This window comes from Macrobrachium nipponense, chromosome 16 (assembly GCF_015104395.2).
Source record: "Macrobrachium nipponense isolate FS-2020 chromosome 16, ASM1510439v2, whole genome shotgun sequence".
NCBI classification, from domain to species: Eukaryota; Metazoa; Arthropoda; class Malacostraca; order Decapoda; family Palaemonidae; genus Macrobrachium; species Macrobrachium nipponense.
The window spans coordinates 52,509,989-52,526,633 of NC_087209.1; the positions used below are offsets into that span (position 1 = coordinate 52,509,989).

The following is a 16,645-nucleotide window of genomic DNA, read 5'->3' on the forward strand; positions in this document are numbered from 1 at the left end:
ATGGGAAGAACATTTAAATTAGCTAATTAAACAAGTTTGACCGAGTGTAGAGTTTCGAATGAAGACCTGAAACTCATCACTAAACTATTCATATTTGCTTGTAAATATTTGCACATCGTTTTGAGTGAGTGATGCAGACTAGTCTCCAGAGGATGAGATACACTTTGTAGGATCAGTTGATGTTGGCTTATGAAAGAGGAGAGAGAACTCGTAGCTTTTAAGTCCATTTTGCATTACCAAAAGGTTTTCAGAACTAATTGCTCTACCTACACGTGTACCTAAAAGCCAGTCTATATTTATACTTCATATTTTCCTGTGTCTAAAAACCAGTCTTTTATTCATCATATTTTCCCACAACCTTAGGCATAGTAATTATCAAATCTGTGGTTATGTAACCTAGTCTGAATACGAAAATGTAACACAACACTGGATTGCTGTCTTTCCATATCTTAGGCTGCCTGCACACGGGACACTTTTATTGGAAAGTGGTCAACCTCTAAAAAATATATTGAACACGTGTTTAAACGGAAGGCCGCAGACGAGCCACTAGCAGTCGACGTGAGTAAAAGAGTTGCTAGGATGTGTCTACGGATGTTTCTTATCACATATGGACCTTTACTGCTTTCATGGGAACTGGGATGTTTATCGCAGTTATGATATTTGTCAAAGAATAGAGTTGTTTACGGAATGAACAATTTAGATTTAAACTAAATCCAATAATGTATAAAAAAAATTCATTAGTGTTAGGCATTTTATATTACTCACTTAGAAATTAACCCGAGAGCATAAACACAAAAAGGCCACGAAAACAAATAAGTAAACCTGGAGCTTATTTTTCTAGTGGATCATATACACAATTATTTTTAGGTTGTTTACTGGAACTATGATCGGGATAGAATAAGAAGGATTTATCCTTGACATAAATAAGCTGGACACAAGCACACCTCCTAATGCATCACCAGTTGAAACTGTTCTGTACCAAAATAGGTATTTTGCAACCTCTGGTATGGAGTAACGCTTATTTATAAAGAAACAGAAAAGACGAATGTCACTGAGAAAGAAAGAAAAGACACGAGCAAAATGAAAAACATCATGGCTGTAGCGAGGAAGAATTCCTCTTGTTGATTAAGAAAATTAATCCATATTTCAATACATATATAAATGAAATATTTGGTCAAATAATTCTGTCAGTCTCTGAAGTCTTATGGTCGTTCTTAATTGTTTGAAGGAAGTTTGAGCTTGAAATTAAGAAATAGCTGAATAACTTGAATATCCTTGCTGAGCAAATTATCGATCCTAAGTGTATGTGTGTGTGTGTGTGTTTGTATGAATATAAGAGAGAGAATATGAATTTTGACATAAAAATAATGGGATTCTGTAAAAATATGAATAGACTATAAGACTCGAGACTGTACGGTTGGTTTTATTTTTTGCTTCCTTCTTTATGTTCAGAAGGATGATCTTCTTTGTAGCTTTGCAGTTTGACGTCTTCATACTTTTGTGATTGATGTAATGCGCTGCAACAATTTATTACAATATTTTTGAGTCATTATTGCAACTGTTGAATTTCTCGTGCCTGCCACGAATCCCATCAGGGTTACTATTCCTCAACTTATTTGTTTGCTTTATGTCTGTCTCTCTGCTTTTCAAAACAATTATTTTTAATTTTACCCTGCGTACGTATCTAAGGCTAAAAGAAGCATGGCCAGCGGGTTAATCAGCCGAGTAATGTATCTTGAACTTTTAGCTCTCAGTACGAAGCTTAGGGGAGAAGCAACTGTTGGGTTAGTGCAAGGGGGAACGAACAAGGAGCATATAGAGAATTCGTATGCCTTTCTTTTCCATTGCCTTTGAATCATTGATTTTATTGATTGGTAGTAACCTTTCTTAAAAGAGAAAAGAAAACTAAACATTACAGGCATTTTATATTTCACTTGAATGCAATTTTATGTAGCATATAACACAATAACAACGAATAAATAGAGGTTACCAAATGATTCTTGTTGTGGTTACATTGCATAGTGAATGTTTCATACATTACTAATATCCTAGGTAGGAATGTGATTTTTAGGTCGACTTTTTTTCATTAGTATGGCCACCAAATGTCCTACAGGAGCAAATATCTTGGTTTGCTACGGGCATCTGATGATCACAGCTATTTAGCTATATGGATTGCAGGTCCAAATTCGGCGACGGTTCTGTGATTGATTCATTCCCAGAAAAGGAATACGAGCAGACACTAATATATATATATATTAGTGTCTGCTAATATATATATATATATATATATATATATATATATATATATATATATGAATGTTTATCACATCACTGTGATTCATATACATGCATTAAGCCAAATGTCCTTTAATATCCAATTCGCTCTACCTCGGAATTAATATATTTTCATATATATATATATATATGTTAACTGAGGGGGAATTTTTGATTTGATAATTATTTCGTCCTCTCGTGGATTCAACCCAGTGCACAGAGGAGAAATCAAGACTTCAGTGAAATTACCGACTCGGCCAACAAGTGAGGTATAAATTGATACCGATTCCGACCTTACAAATCACTGTCGAACACTGGTATTTGTAATTAGATTCGACATCCACCCGCCTCTGCCATGCTAACAAAGTCGTGCGTTTGCCGCAAGTAGCCATATTATGAATTTTTATAATTTCACCATGATTCATGTACATGCATCAAGCTACAATTCTCTTTTAATATCCAATTCGCTCTACCTGGGAATTAATTATTTTCATATATGTTAACCGAAGGGGAATTTTTTAATTGATAATAATTGCGACAGTGATTTGTAGGTTGGAATTAGTATCAACTTATACTTCACTTGTTGGCAGAGTTGGTGACTCACTGTTTCCTGATTCTCCTCTGTTTGCTGGTTCGAATATAGTGATTCTGACGTAGAGCAAATTGGATATTAAAGGACATTTGTAGCTTATTGCATGTATATGAATCACGGTGATGTGCTTCATATACATAATATGGCTGCTTGCAGCAAACATACAACTTTGTTCAGTGGTGGGTGGATATCGATTTTAATCACAAATACGTGTGTTCGACAGTAATTTGTAAGGTCGGATTCGGTATCAACTTATACCACACTTGTTGGCTGTGTCAGTAACACCACTGAAGTCCTCATTTCTCCTCTGTGCACTGGTTCGAATTCACGAGAGGACGAAATTATTATCCACTAAAAAATTTTGCTTTGGTTAACGTATATGGAAATATATTAAATTCGGAGGTAGAGCAAATTGGACATTAAAGGACATTTGTAGCTTAATGCATATGTATAAAAGTAGTTCATCCAGTTTGAACAGACACACACACACACACCCACATATATACGTATATATATAAAAGCGAATACCACAGGAAAACTAATAGGCAGAAATTTATAGCCGAGTGCTTTCGTCCTTTAATAAGACATTATCGAAGCACAAATGAGATACAGTTGAAAAAAAGTTACAAGGTAAACAAATAGATCAAGAATACCAGATGGTTAATTGTCAAAAGGGCAGAAATTAAAGACATAATTCAGGATAATCGGATATCACACGGTCACAAACTAAAACAGACTTAACCATAAGAGAAAAAGAAGCTTAGCCATACAAAGTCCAGAAACATTTATACAACTGAATATATTAATTTTGTTGCTTATATTTATCGACAACTTTTTCAGTTATGAAGACATCGAGTTCAAACAAACCAAGACTTAAATTTAGAACGTTTCCATTAAGGATCTTGCCTGACTCCAGTTAATAGGATGAGCTAAATCTCTCATATGTACGAATAATGCATTCGATATTTAACCATTGCTCACTGAATATTGGTGATGTTTGATTGTTTGCGAAAGTGGTTTTCCAGCTTGTCCGTAATATATTTTATCTCACTTTTTACAAGGAATTTCATATATGAAGCCGGAAACATTTTTAGGATAATTTTTAATTACTGAACGCTTGACATTAGTATTACTAAAAACAACATTTATGTTTAAAAGCTTTAAAATTTTAGGAATTTCCAAAACCTTTTCACCTTACGGAAATTTGAGAATGTTACGTTTACTAAATTCAAGTTGGTCATTAGTGAAAAACAAATTTTTAATAGTTCTTTTCCATGCTACAACTACAAAAGTCCTTGCGTATTTAAGTTTCAAGGTAATGTCATAAACAGTTTTAATCTCTGCGTCAATAAACTGTGGGTTACAAACACGCAGAGCTCTTAAGAACATCCCAGAAAAATCAGAGAATTTAACATTTTGATGGCAATTGGAATAATAATGAAAAAAGAGGCAATGTTAGTTGATTTTCGAAAGACTGAAAAAGTGAAAATTTTACCATTTTTTAGGGACTGTTACTTCAAGAAAATTCAGATTACAACTTCTTTCTTCCTTTACAGTAAAATTTATAAAAGGAACTAAATTATTGACCTTAATCAGAAATTCCTGGAGATTTTCGTGAACTAGCCAAATACAGAAAATATCATCCACATTTCTAAACTATATAACTTTCTGGGGCAAAATTCTTGGTAAGGGGTTTGTCTCAAAATATTCCATGTAAATATCGTTAAGGACAGGTGATATGGGATTACCCATAGCCATGCCAAACTTTTGTACAAAAAATTCACATTATTCAAAAGTGCCTGTAGATGATTTACTTGAATTTTTGAAGGAAGACTTAGAAAGTAATGATATGCCTTTTACTGTAGCAAACCTCATTAGTCATACGGTTATGTATCAAAGATTGTAAGTTTTGTTTTAATAGTGAATTTAATTCCTTCCTCGAGCTCTAGACGATTATATATATATATATATTATAATATATATATATATATCTAGTATATATATATATATATAATATATATGTATATATATTATATATAGATATATATATATAATATATATATATATATGTGCGCGTGTGTGTTTGTGTGTGTTTGTGTGCGTACAAGAACGTGAGTGAATGAGCGCGGGCACAGGTTCTCGTACCCGAGCAGTTAACAGGCATGTAGGCCGGCATTGGTGCTGCTCATTATTTGATTGATTGATTTATTTATTTTTTGCAGGTTCTACATGTGTTGTTTATTCCTCTGTTTTCCATTTTTAAGTGATACTGTAGAAGTGAGTGTGTATTTCCATGTTATTTATTGTTATTCTTCATTCTCATATTCTCATAATCACCCGGTAAACTAATGTCTGTATTGCCAAAGGTGTAATTTATCATCTTTTAAGCACTTATCATAAATACCACAGCTTGAGGATCAACAACTGTGCTACTACCGAGGCTGGCTGGCACGGGCTCTTGCTCTTCCGCAACCCATGTGTTATAGACACATATTCATAATGGCTCTTCTGGAGTGGAGGAAGATCAGCTAAAATGATTTATAAGATTTTTGTACCGCAAACATAGCTCAAATTACGTTCGCCTTTTATCCACGACACGAAGTTGACTCGAGGATAAAAGGCTGAAATATCAAATTTTGCGAGTCAATCCATTCGTTATGAAGGATCGTATTTGTATCGTTGCTAAGAATAACTTCTACCGCAGCCCGGCGGATAGGAAGGGAAGTTCAGAAAAAGCGAATATGAAGACGCAGTGACAGATTTTCATTAGTCTTTCAAGTGTCATGGTCGTTTCAAAAGGAAGTTGAAAGGCTCTTGAATCTAAAGAATGTTTATATCATCTGGTGAAGAGCATCTCTTGGGTCGTCCCTTGATGATTTTGCTCTTGAGAAATAGTGGGCCTCTAGGACTTCTTCCTTAACGGGAGACAAAATTATGCAGAAATTGTCGTCTTGAGGCTGAATCGAGTGCTCTCTCAGGCAAGTTTCCCACGGTTGGGGTTTTCTCTCATCTTTGAAGAGGAGCGCCTTTGAATTTGCGCTAAAATTCATTCCACACACTTGCGTATGTTTTTTTTATGTGCATTTAACATTTCGTTTCCCTACATTTTCTTGTAGCCTTCAGGAGACGGAATTCCTACACAAGGCTAACCGACAGAGATAAGCGGTCGTCTTTTACTCCGTTATGATAATTATTATGGTCATGTTCACACATTATTGTGGACCAAGTTAGAAGGATGATTAATTGTCCATATAACCCGCCAAAGAATATGTTTACATATATATATGTGCGGAAAGAGGAAACAGTCAAGAAAAAAGACTGACAGTAGATTGAATATTAAAATACCAAGTGAATAATGATGGACAAACAAATTAATACATACATGTCCTGAAAAAGCTTTACTGTCCTGTTAGATATGTGAATAACGTTGTCCTAAACTGCAAATATAATGGCAAGTTTTACTTTAGTCAAAGAGGGAAGGACACTTAAGTCAGTGGCCAAAGTTCCATTTTGGAAAAAAATGCTATATGGAACATGGCCAAAAATTATATATATATATATATATATATATATATATATATGTGTGTGTGTGTGTGTGTATATATATATATATATATATATATATATATATATATATATATATATATATATATATATATATGAACCATCTGCAAAATGACGGCAATCACAATCTTGGGCAATTTTTAAATAAAAGTAACGCAGAGGATGAGAGGTATTTTGGGTAAATATTATGTCTGTAAATTATGCATTAGATGAGACGGTTATTAAGTTCTGAGAAAGAAAATGAGAGGATGGAAGATCAAGTACTGTTAAATATTTCGTACAATTAAGTAGGATGATACAGTCAATAAATGAATGAATTAGTTCATCAATATTTTCATTATATTTTCAAATTATTTTGAGAACTCCACTTTTGTCTGTTGGGGGTCTCGTTGCAAACATATATTACTGGTACCAGAATAGTACCCAGCGAAACATTAAGTATGGTAGCTCTAGGCGCCCTTAAAACACCATCAGCAGCATACTCTGGTGCTGGCTGCTTCAAGTAATTGTCAAGATGATATACTACTTGCCTACTAACATAATTTTGAGTTACGACCTTATAACACGATCCCTTATTGTTGAGCAACTCAGAGACTCCTAAAATCTTCTTAAACGTCCTACATGTTAACATCGCGACGTAAAATGACTGCCATGTGTATATTGTTGTTTTTAGTTTTCTGTCCTCACTTTTTATGTCTGCCCTCAGATCTTAAAAACTACTGAGTATAGAGGGGTGCAAATTGGAGTGGTGATCATCCACCGTCCAAATCATCAAACACACCAAATTGCAGCCCTCTACCCTCATTAGTTTTTATTTCATTTAAGGTTAAAGTTACCCTTGATCGTCCGTCTGGCAACGATAAAGGACAGGCCACCACCGAGCCAGGGTTAAAGTTTCATGGGTTGCGGCTCATACAGCATTATACCGAGTCTACCGAAAGCTAGATCTATTTTTGGTGGCCTTGATTGTACATTGTACAGAAAACTCGATTGCGCCTATGAAACATTGGGACTTTTTATTATTTTTTATTTTTCACTTGTTTTAGGCCTAGTTTAATACTATGATGCTTGTAGGGGCTCTCGATCATCTGTAAAGTTCTCATTGGTTTTCGATCAGTTCTCTTTTCCGATAGGGGAAGGGGCTCTTCCTTTTACTCCTCTGTAATTAATACATATTTGCTAAACAAGACGAAAAATTCTATAATATAAAAGTCCTCTAATCTGGCAATTCAGCAATAATGAAGGGAAGCTACGTTAAGCTACATTACCTCCATATAAATTAGAGATGAGGGGAAAAAAGCTTGTTGGAAAGATATCGTCAGTGTTGTATGAAGTGAGAGCAGCTTCGTCTGAATGGCCACCAGGGATGATTACCATAATATAGTATGGGGACATGTTAGCCACTGTTCTGGTCGTTGGGGTTTCTCGATCGGAATGCATGAGTGGCCAACTTTTACCTTTCACGAAGATTTGAAAAGAATAAAACAGATTTGACATCTCGTAAGGCTACATTTTATGCTCCGTACACGTCACCGTCTTTTTTCCTTGACATCCTGAACCACCTCCTCACCTTGATCAAATGTTTTATCATTAAAATGGCTCTTGCTTGGTTAAAAAAAAAAAAGTACTTTTAAATCTATATGAATCCTTAGAGAAATGTTAAAATATCATTGGATGAATGAAAAACTCATGCTAGACTCTCATATGCCTAAGATGACTGAGTCATAGAAACTGATGCTACATGACAGCATAGGATTTCGTTCAAAATTCAATAATTGGCAACTAACATGCTCCATATTTATTTATTATTTCAATGCGAAAACACGATTAATACATACAATAGGGCCATAATATGCTTCATAAGAGTGAAATCTGTCATATATTTCAAAACTGTAAGAAAATATCATGTGTAGCCAAATTTCAACAGTATCTAGGTGCAGCATTCGGAATGATGCAAGAGTCCCTCTATCTTGAGAGACGCACTTCTGATAATCTTTGAGTGATCTTCAGTTAATACAGTAACTGGAATATAAAGAATTTCTGTGGATAATGTCTGCCATACGTCATGTGAAGATTCTTTGATATTCTCCGTTGTCGTCGTAGTTTTTGTTTTTATTGGAACCATCTATTTTTTAAACAATTTCCATGCAAGATGATGCAGAACATCGTATAAGTTTGCAGAACCTAATTTCACTTTTATTTTTAACATTAAATATTTCTTTAGGAGATTTTCGACAGATGTCACTTACTCAGAGCGATCTGAATACCATCAGCCTTGAAATGCTTTCGAATTATACTGAGTATTATACAAAATATGCAAACTATTCTTAAAAACAATAATGTAGGATATTTTTCCCTCCTGTTATCAAATGATTTCTGTTGCTCTAGATTGCAATAGCAGGTCAAGTGTTACTGCTCAGCTTTCTAGCTCTGTTTTTTTGTGCTTGTCAAAGTACCCGAAAGGGGTCTAAAATCTGTGTTGCTGAGGCATTCATAGTTAGAACATAAATAATTAAAACATCGCAGATCTGAAAGTAAAGCCCTGTCCAGGTACTTGCAGTCCGAGTGGTTGCACAGTGAATATTGGTGGCCACCCAAATCAAGTTTCCCGCTAACTTCTTGGGTGTCCATTGCAGTATACCCTCAATTTCTGACTGGGCAACTTTAGAACAAACTTCATTTAGAACACACCTCATAAAGAACAAACTTCAAATACCTTAGGTTAAGGAACGACTTCGTTTACCCTATGTGATATACCTCACTCACTCAGTGCCGTTTTTATACCCAGGGAAATTATCAGATCCGAGTACCACAGCTTTCACTAATATGCAATTTATGAGACATGCAAAATCACACACACACACACATACACACACACATACACACACACACACACACACACACACATATATATATATATATTCGTTCTCATATGTGTGTGTATAATGATATGACATTTCCTTGTACAGATTAATATATAAGTTCATTTAATGACATTGGTGGATGTGTCAGCATCAACGCGGACACTGCAATTACACATATGAATGTGTTTAGAAGTACTCTCATTTATGCTCATTTAGTGCAGTACTCTCCATTTTATTCTTATACAATGCTTGTCATTTTTTTTACAGCAATTCGTGGTTAATCTGACTTCATTTATATTTTTCGTTGACAGGTTGCTAAACAATAATCACATCGTGAGGTTACAGAATGGATCCTTCAATGGACTCAGTGAGCTGCGTTATTTGTAAGTGTAAATTTACATTTTTTGTATTGATAGCAAGTTTTAAATTTGGTTTACGCATGCCTCTCTCTCTCTCTCTCTCTCTCTCTCTCTCTCTCTCTCTCTCTCTCTCTCTCTCTCTCTCTCTCTCTCTCTCTCTCTCTCTCTCTCTCCCCGTCCTTCACTTTTTCCATTCTGAAATTGATCTCATCTTATCAACCACGACGGGGTAAATTTTTTTCCCCTTAATTGTGTATAACGATTTCATTCAGTTATACTCGTATTACCTCTCCAGTTCCGTTCGTTGCCGCCACAGTCATCTGGGAGCTTTAAACTTGACGGTTTTATGATTTTAATTTTTGTCATGAAATTCCCTCTTTTTAGAGTTTTTAAGGGAACTAAAGTAGCATACCGATGGGAGCTACTGAAGCTCAATCTAGATATGGGAAGTCATGTATTTGTGTCTAGTTAAATATTATCTTGTCGATTCCCAGTGTGTGACAGTCATTTCGACTGGATATTAAGGACTATAGTTTGAGGAAAGAGGGACGGGAGTTTTTGAGTGTGGAAATGATCATATTGGACTGGTTGGGCACTGCAAAGTAGGTAGTTTAAGGAGAAAAGTTAAGCACTTTCGATACAATCATCACATCACAGCGTACGTATGGTAGTGCAAAGAATGATAAATGTATTCACTATTTGTGAAAGTGTGGGTTTCTTTGCAACAAGGTTAAAATCTTGTAATAAAAAGAATGATTTTAAAAATGAATGATTTTAGGTGGTGGCTTTCATTTTCTCATATGTATCAGTTCGAAAGAGTATTCTTAGTAATCATAAGTGCCCAATAATTTTTGTGACATTGTTTGATTGAATTCAATTCCGTGGTGTAGTCGCCATCAACTACCGAGATCGCACTTCCGTAAGCAGCTGATCCTTGACTGTGGATTTTGCGCAATCGATTGTTAATTAAAGAAGCTGATCTGTCAGTCCTTCTAACTGTTCACATATAATCTGAAAAGTTCTGCCTTCTCCTGTGTTTTCTAACTGAATAAACGGCTGTCAATTGAAATGGGAATTCCTCTAGCTCTTCTCTGAAATCCATCCTTGGTCAGTTGACAATGAGTAAAATATTCTGATTCATTCAATAAAGTAACTGGAAACAAAAGAAAAACTTGTTTCAGATACAATTTAATTTTTGAATGAATATCTCCATGGAATCGCTAATGCCTGAAATTCGTCATTCCAGTTTCACGCAGACTTCCAAAATAATATTGGTATATTTCATTATTTTACTTGAGCATGATCGAAACATGAAATGTCCTTTAAAAAGATCCAAATTAAAGCATGAAATCACATATGTTTCCTAGCATTTTCTTTGGATCTCTAATAGAAAAAAACTGCTAGTTTTAGTTTTTGTAAGATGCTGCTGGCATAGCTTAATTCTGGATGGAGATAGTTGTAATGCTTTATTGTTGCAAGATACGCAACTAAGCTCAAAAAAAGAAAATGTCATTAAAATGTTCCCTTTATAGCTTTAATCTGTCCTGTCTGTGTGTCATACTATCGTGTAATTTAACTTCTTCCTTGCAACAGTTGATCTCTCTCTCTCTCTCTCTCTCTCTCTCTCTCTCAACATTACTGTTGGTTCTGTGTAAACTTCTAGCACTTTCTCACATTTTACATTACCAACCAGTCCTTTTGTGATTAGGGAGGCCTATGACGTTTGGATGAAAACTGGCACTAAGTGCTTTTAAAGCAGTACACTAATGTCCATAATAGTCATCACTGCAAATACGCACACGCATACAAGCTTACGCTTTGATACGGTTCTCCAAGTTTAAGATTTGCTGCCAGTTAAGGGTAGGAAGTCATTGGATTTGTAAACTCTCAGGAAAATAAAGAATGTGTAAAATCTAAGGGGTATGCACGATTTGTATAAAACAATTAAATGTTTAAAATCTTTGTAGGAGATATTTGCATCTGTAAAAGTTTTGGCATATATGTGATGTGTAGGTAATAATTGAGAATTGAAAATTTAAGGTGTATGCATGATATTTTGAAGTCACTGAAAGTGTAAGATCTAAGATGTAAAAGAGAATATTGAGCATTGAAGGGATACGCACAATGTAGAAACTAAATGAAATTCGTAACCTATCGAGTATTCACGACGTTTAGAAATTAACTGAATGTTTAAAATCTGAATGGAGTGCACATTGCGCCCACTGTGTAAGACTGTAGGAAATAATTGAATTATAAGGGCTACGCTAGATGCTTAAGAAGTAGGTGTGTTTGAAATCTAAGAGGTCCGAACAATCTATAAGAAATAATTTGATATGCAGGAAATAGCTGAATATGTAAAATCTATGAGGCACGTACAATGAATGGGAAGCAAATGAGTCTTTAAAATCTAAGGCAGTATTCAAGATGTTTGGGAAATAACGTTTAAAATCTCTTAAAGGGTATATGAAATTTGTAGGTAATGATTGGATGTGTAAAAACTTGGTGGGGTATGTTGATATATGGGAAGTAACTGAAATGTGTAAAATCTGTGAGGTATCATGATGTAGGAGGGGAAACAATCGAGTGTTTGAAATCTAAATCTGATATGCAGATGTGGGGTATACATAGTAGAATGTGTAAATCCTAAGGGGGTATGCAAGAATAATAACATGTGATTAATTATGTATAATCTAAGGGTAAATGCAATTTATAAGAAACAACTGAATGTTTAAAATATAAGATGCATGCACACAGTGTAGGACAGAGGTGGCCAAACAGGCAATTGTGCTCATGTTTATCGAACTATGCGCTATTTGAAATGATTTTTGCTCCCACGTAATAACATGTGATTATATAGATGGTAAGAGTTTCAGTCTTTAGAGTAGGTCTCGGAGTCCAAAAGTCTGGCCACCCCTGGTGTAGGAATTAAATCAATATTAAAAATCTAAGGGGTGCACACATAGTTGAAAGTATACAATGTGAAAATAAAAATGTTTACTGAAGATGTAGATGTATAAGAAATAACTGGATATACGAATATATGGGATATGGATGCTGCACAGTATATCACTGAAAGTGTGAATTGGAAGAGTATGCACAATGTGAGGAATAATCGAATATTTCCAAGCTTAAGCTATGCATGATGAGTATGAAATAACTGAATTTTTCACCATGTCTAGAACTTGATTGATATATAAAATTAAGAGGTACCCGGGATATGGTTCATATATATGTATTATGTACTGTGGAATGGTTTTTTTCAGGTTGATGGCAACTATAATATGATGAAGAGTTATTGTAAGTGATATGCAAAGATTATTTTAGAGGCTATAAATGCATAATAATAATGATATTTCCGATGTAGACTGGATTTAGAATTCAAGTATTGAGAAGGTTTTCTTGTAGGTCAAGTGTGAAAGAAGCATTGTGGCAAATGGGTGTGTTGTCCATTGTTTAAATGTTATTTACGTTACCTTATTATAGAGATTCTCTCTCTCTCTCTCTCTCTCTCTCTCTCTCTCTCGTCTCTCCCTCTCTCTCTCTCTCTCTCTCTCTCTCTCTCTCTCTCTCTCTGGATTAGTAGGTTTATTCAATTCTTTCTCCAGAGCTGATTCATTGAGGTAAACATATCAAGTCTAAGAATGAAGCAGCTGAATGAATGAAAAATATGACGCCTGTGATACCTTTTCTGAAAGCACACGCGCGCACAGAGAGCACAACAAGCAAACAACTGCATTGCTTGACGGTCGGTTTAAAAGGAATCATTATAAAAAGAATAACTATTTATTCATGATTTGGAAACATCTTATGTTTTCGCTTTTCCCATGAATTTTACATTTATTTCAGTTTTCATTGGATACATAAATGCGATGGGTAACAGGAATGAAGAAGACCCCACTTTCGGGATTTGAAGCGAAAGAGAGAATTTTTGTTGCAGTTCTGCTTGTTTTGAATGGAAGTACTATCTTCTCTGCTGGTGGGCCAGAGTCCAGAGGTGCACACCCGACCACCAAACAATGCAGTTGCTTGCTTATGTGTTCTCTATATACGCGTTTATTTCCGGAAGAGGTACCACAGGCGTATAGTCTTTATTCATTCAGCTATTTGATTTGTTTACCTCAATGAATCAGTTCTGGAGAAAGATTTGAATATTAACTCATTTTTCGAGATTAAGCAAAACTGTCTTTTTATATATATAAAAAAAAGATAGAGGGGATTTTTTTTCACAGATCAAGTTTTCTTTTATTTCATTGAAATCTAAAGTTGCTCTGGGAAGCCTATTTTGTATAAAAAATAAAATTGATAATTAAAAAAATGATTTGGAGTGAATAAAGAAACAAAACATAATAACTTGATCATATACTGTAGAAATCTCTCCTCTCTCTCTCTCTCTCTCTCTCTCTCTCTCTCTCTCTCTCTCTCTCTCTCTCTCTCTCTCTGTTAATTTCTGAATTTTTAAGATGATCATCATAAGTCTGTATTACAATTACGGTCAAGAGACCAAGTAGATAGCGCTGAAAAGGAAGCGCCCTCAGCTGTCACGGTTTGCATGAATATCTTTCGTTTCTGATCTGATGAACAGAAGAGCAAGTAAATGAAAAAGAAGACTGCTTTCTAGCGGTAGAGGGACAAGAAGAGGCGTCGTTGTAATTCTGCCGGCTTTGACGTAGAAGCATGTCTCTTGCTTCATTGTAGTCTCTGAGTACTCATTCATGTCTTTAACAGGTACCAAAGATGTCATATTAAAGTCATAAAACGAATTTATTGTTTAAACTTTACACGGTTGCCTTAGAGAAAAAAATCCTTAACAAAATATAGAAGAGCAATATCGCTTTTTAAGACATCTTTAAGGAGTCATTCTTTTTTGGTCCTGGATATGTGAAATTTTGCAGTAGAACATGATTTGCTGAGTTCACCCAGTGTTTTATTGAGAGATTTGCAATTACTGTATTCTTATGAAATGGGCTTGTAATGTCTACCATGACAGTAATCAGTGTAATTTTCCCCACGAGATGACCTCTGCCATCCAGTATTCAGACAAAGCAACACTTACGCGAATGTTGCTTATTAATTTGGCATTGCTTCCGCCTCAAGTTCCAAAATGAATAGCTTCCTCTTGCATGGCCCTCCAAGCAGTGTCCGACTTCTTAGGTGACTTACCGCATTATTTTCTTCTTCTCAGGTATCTCTATAAGAATCGGATACGTGTGATTGAGAAGCAGGTGTTCCAAGGCCTCGACAAATTGGAACAGCTGTAAGTAATGACTAAACAGCTGTAAGTAAGGACTAACGATTTCTTGCCACTTTTGCCTTTGCCATTCCTGACGAGTCGCCAGTTGGACCAACTGGCCTCGCTGTTTTCCATTCCTTTCAAATATCAAGAACAGTCGCTCTAATGATTGCAGATTGATGCCATACTGACTTTCCAATTAGTGATATTTTAATGTAGCATTAAATAAGTTAACACATTTAACATAATTGTGCACAACATAATCAGTTTTGAGAGTATGATGATGGTTTCCTTGATTTAATGAAAGCTTTTTTTGCAGCTTGGGGAAATTTTAGCATAGATTTTGTAAGTTTTATACATGAGATGTTATCGTGTGTTGTCTTGATGTTTTTATTTCTTAATAAAACGAGAATGCTAATCACTTCTCTTGAACACATCTGATACATTTCCTCGATAATGCCACTAAGCCGGGCAAGCACAATGAAGCAGATGCTTGCAACGACATTGTCTTGAGCACCATAGTATCACTGAGTTATGCTATAAAGTGTACTATTTTCATGAAGGCCTTGTAATAGCCTGCCAATTTGAATAACCACAGCCTAGCTTCAATACTTTACTAAACATTAATTCTCTAACTTAAGTTGCATACAATAAATAATTCCCACATTTAAAGATCTGTAGATTTTGTTTTAATTTTCAAATCATTTGCGATTAATTATAGTAATTCTTAATTATTCTTTTACAATAATGAGTTGATCTTCCTTGTTTTGGTAATGGGTATTAGATCACTTGGTTTAACTCTAATAATAGTAGTACTTCTGTAGCTAAATGAGACTCGGCATGAGCCGTGTCAAGCGGTTTCAGAGGGATGTTAGCTATCAGTTATAAATGAGCTTCCAGGAGCATCTCGCTCATTTCCATCCAAAGCCGTTTTGTGCCCACACACACACACATTCACTTCACCCTGCACAATCCCTCGTCATTGCAGGTATCTGCATTTCAACGATCTTGCAACTTTTGAGGCCGACACCTTCTCCAACATACCCAGCTTGGAGAGACTGTAAGTACATTGTATATTAAGGTATATTTTGTGTAAGGGGTACAGGGTGCCGCTCCAGTCGCCTTTTTGAAGTAAAACAGTTGGTCTGACGTTCAAGAAAAGGAATTCTCACTTGACGGTCATTTTGCTTCCTAATTAGGAATCATGAGCTCTTCGGAACCGACTTGTTTCACGTCACAGAGGAAACTGTGGTAGGGGCATCAAAGCTCGTGCAAGTGATTGCACCGAAGTGTGATTGGCCTAATTCGTGTGTCCGCCTGTTTTTACAGATACCTACATTTCAACAAGATTGAAAATTTAGGACCTGATGTATTCTCCAACTTAAATAGGTTACAGAGACTGTAAGTAAGACTCGACTTGAAGGAAATGGTGCTGATTGAATGACCACCACTACTACCACTGCACTACTTTAACTACCATTAGCACGATACATGCAAGATTCATCCCTCTTTATTTACGTTACTCATAATATATTTTTGCTCTCTCGTTGTTTTGTTTTCGCCTAGAGCAGCTCCCAGTAACAGTTGTGTTGTGTACATAGATAGCACTGATCACCCTCTTTGGTTTGGTTGCTCTGATGAGGTCCCTCCCCCGGGGCTCATTTTCCTTCATCCCTGTGGGAGTTCTTCGTTTGTGCATGGATATTTATTTATAATCGGCAGTATATTTAGTAAGGCTTTGGGATCGTAGCTCTTTAGATAA

General features: G+C 35.5%; 1 protein-coding gene across 1 annotated transcript in view; it reads left to right on the forward strand.

Moving 5' to 3' along the window:
* LOC135195688 (peroxidasin-like) overlaps positions 1-16,645 on the forward strand; it is a 470,655-nt gene that overhangs the window by 368,417 nt on the left and 85,593 nt on the right. The window contains 3 exon segments of the mRNA XM_064222083.1: positions 9,606-9,677; positions 14,836-14,907; positions 15,872-15,943. Of these exon segments, the coding sequence (XP_064078153.1) occupies positions 9,606-9,677; positions 14,836-14,907; positions 15,872-15,943 (216 nt within the window).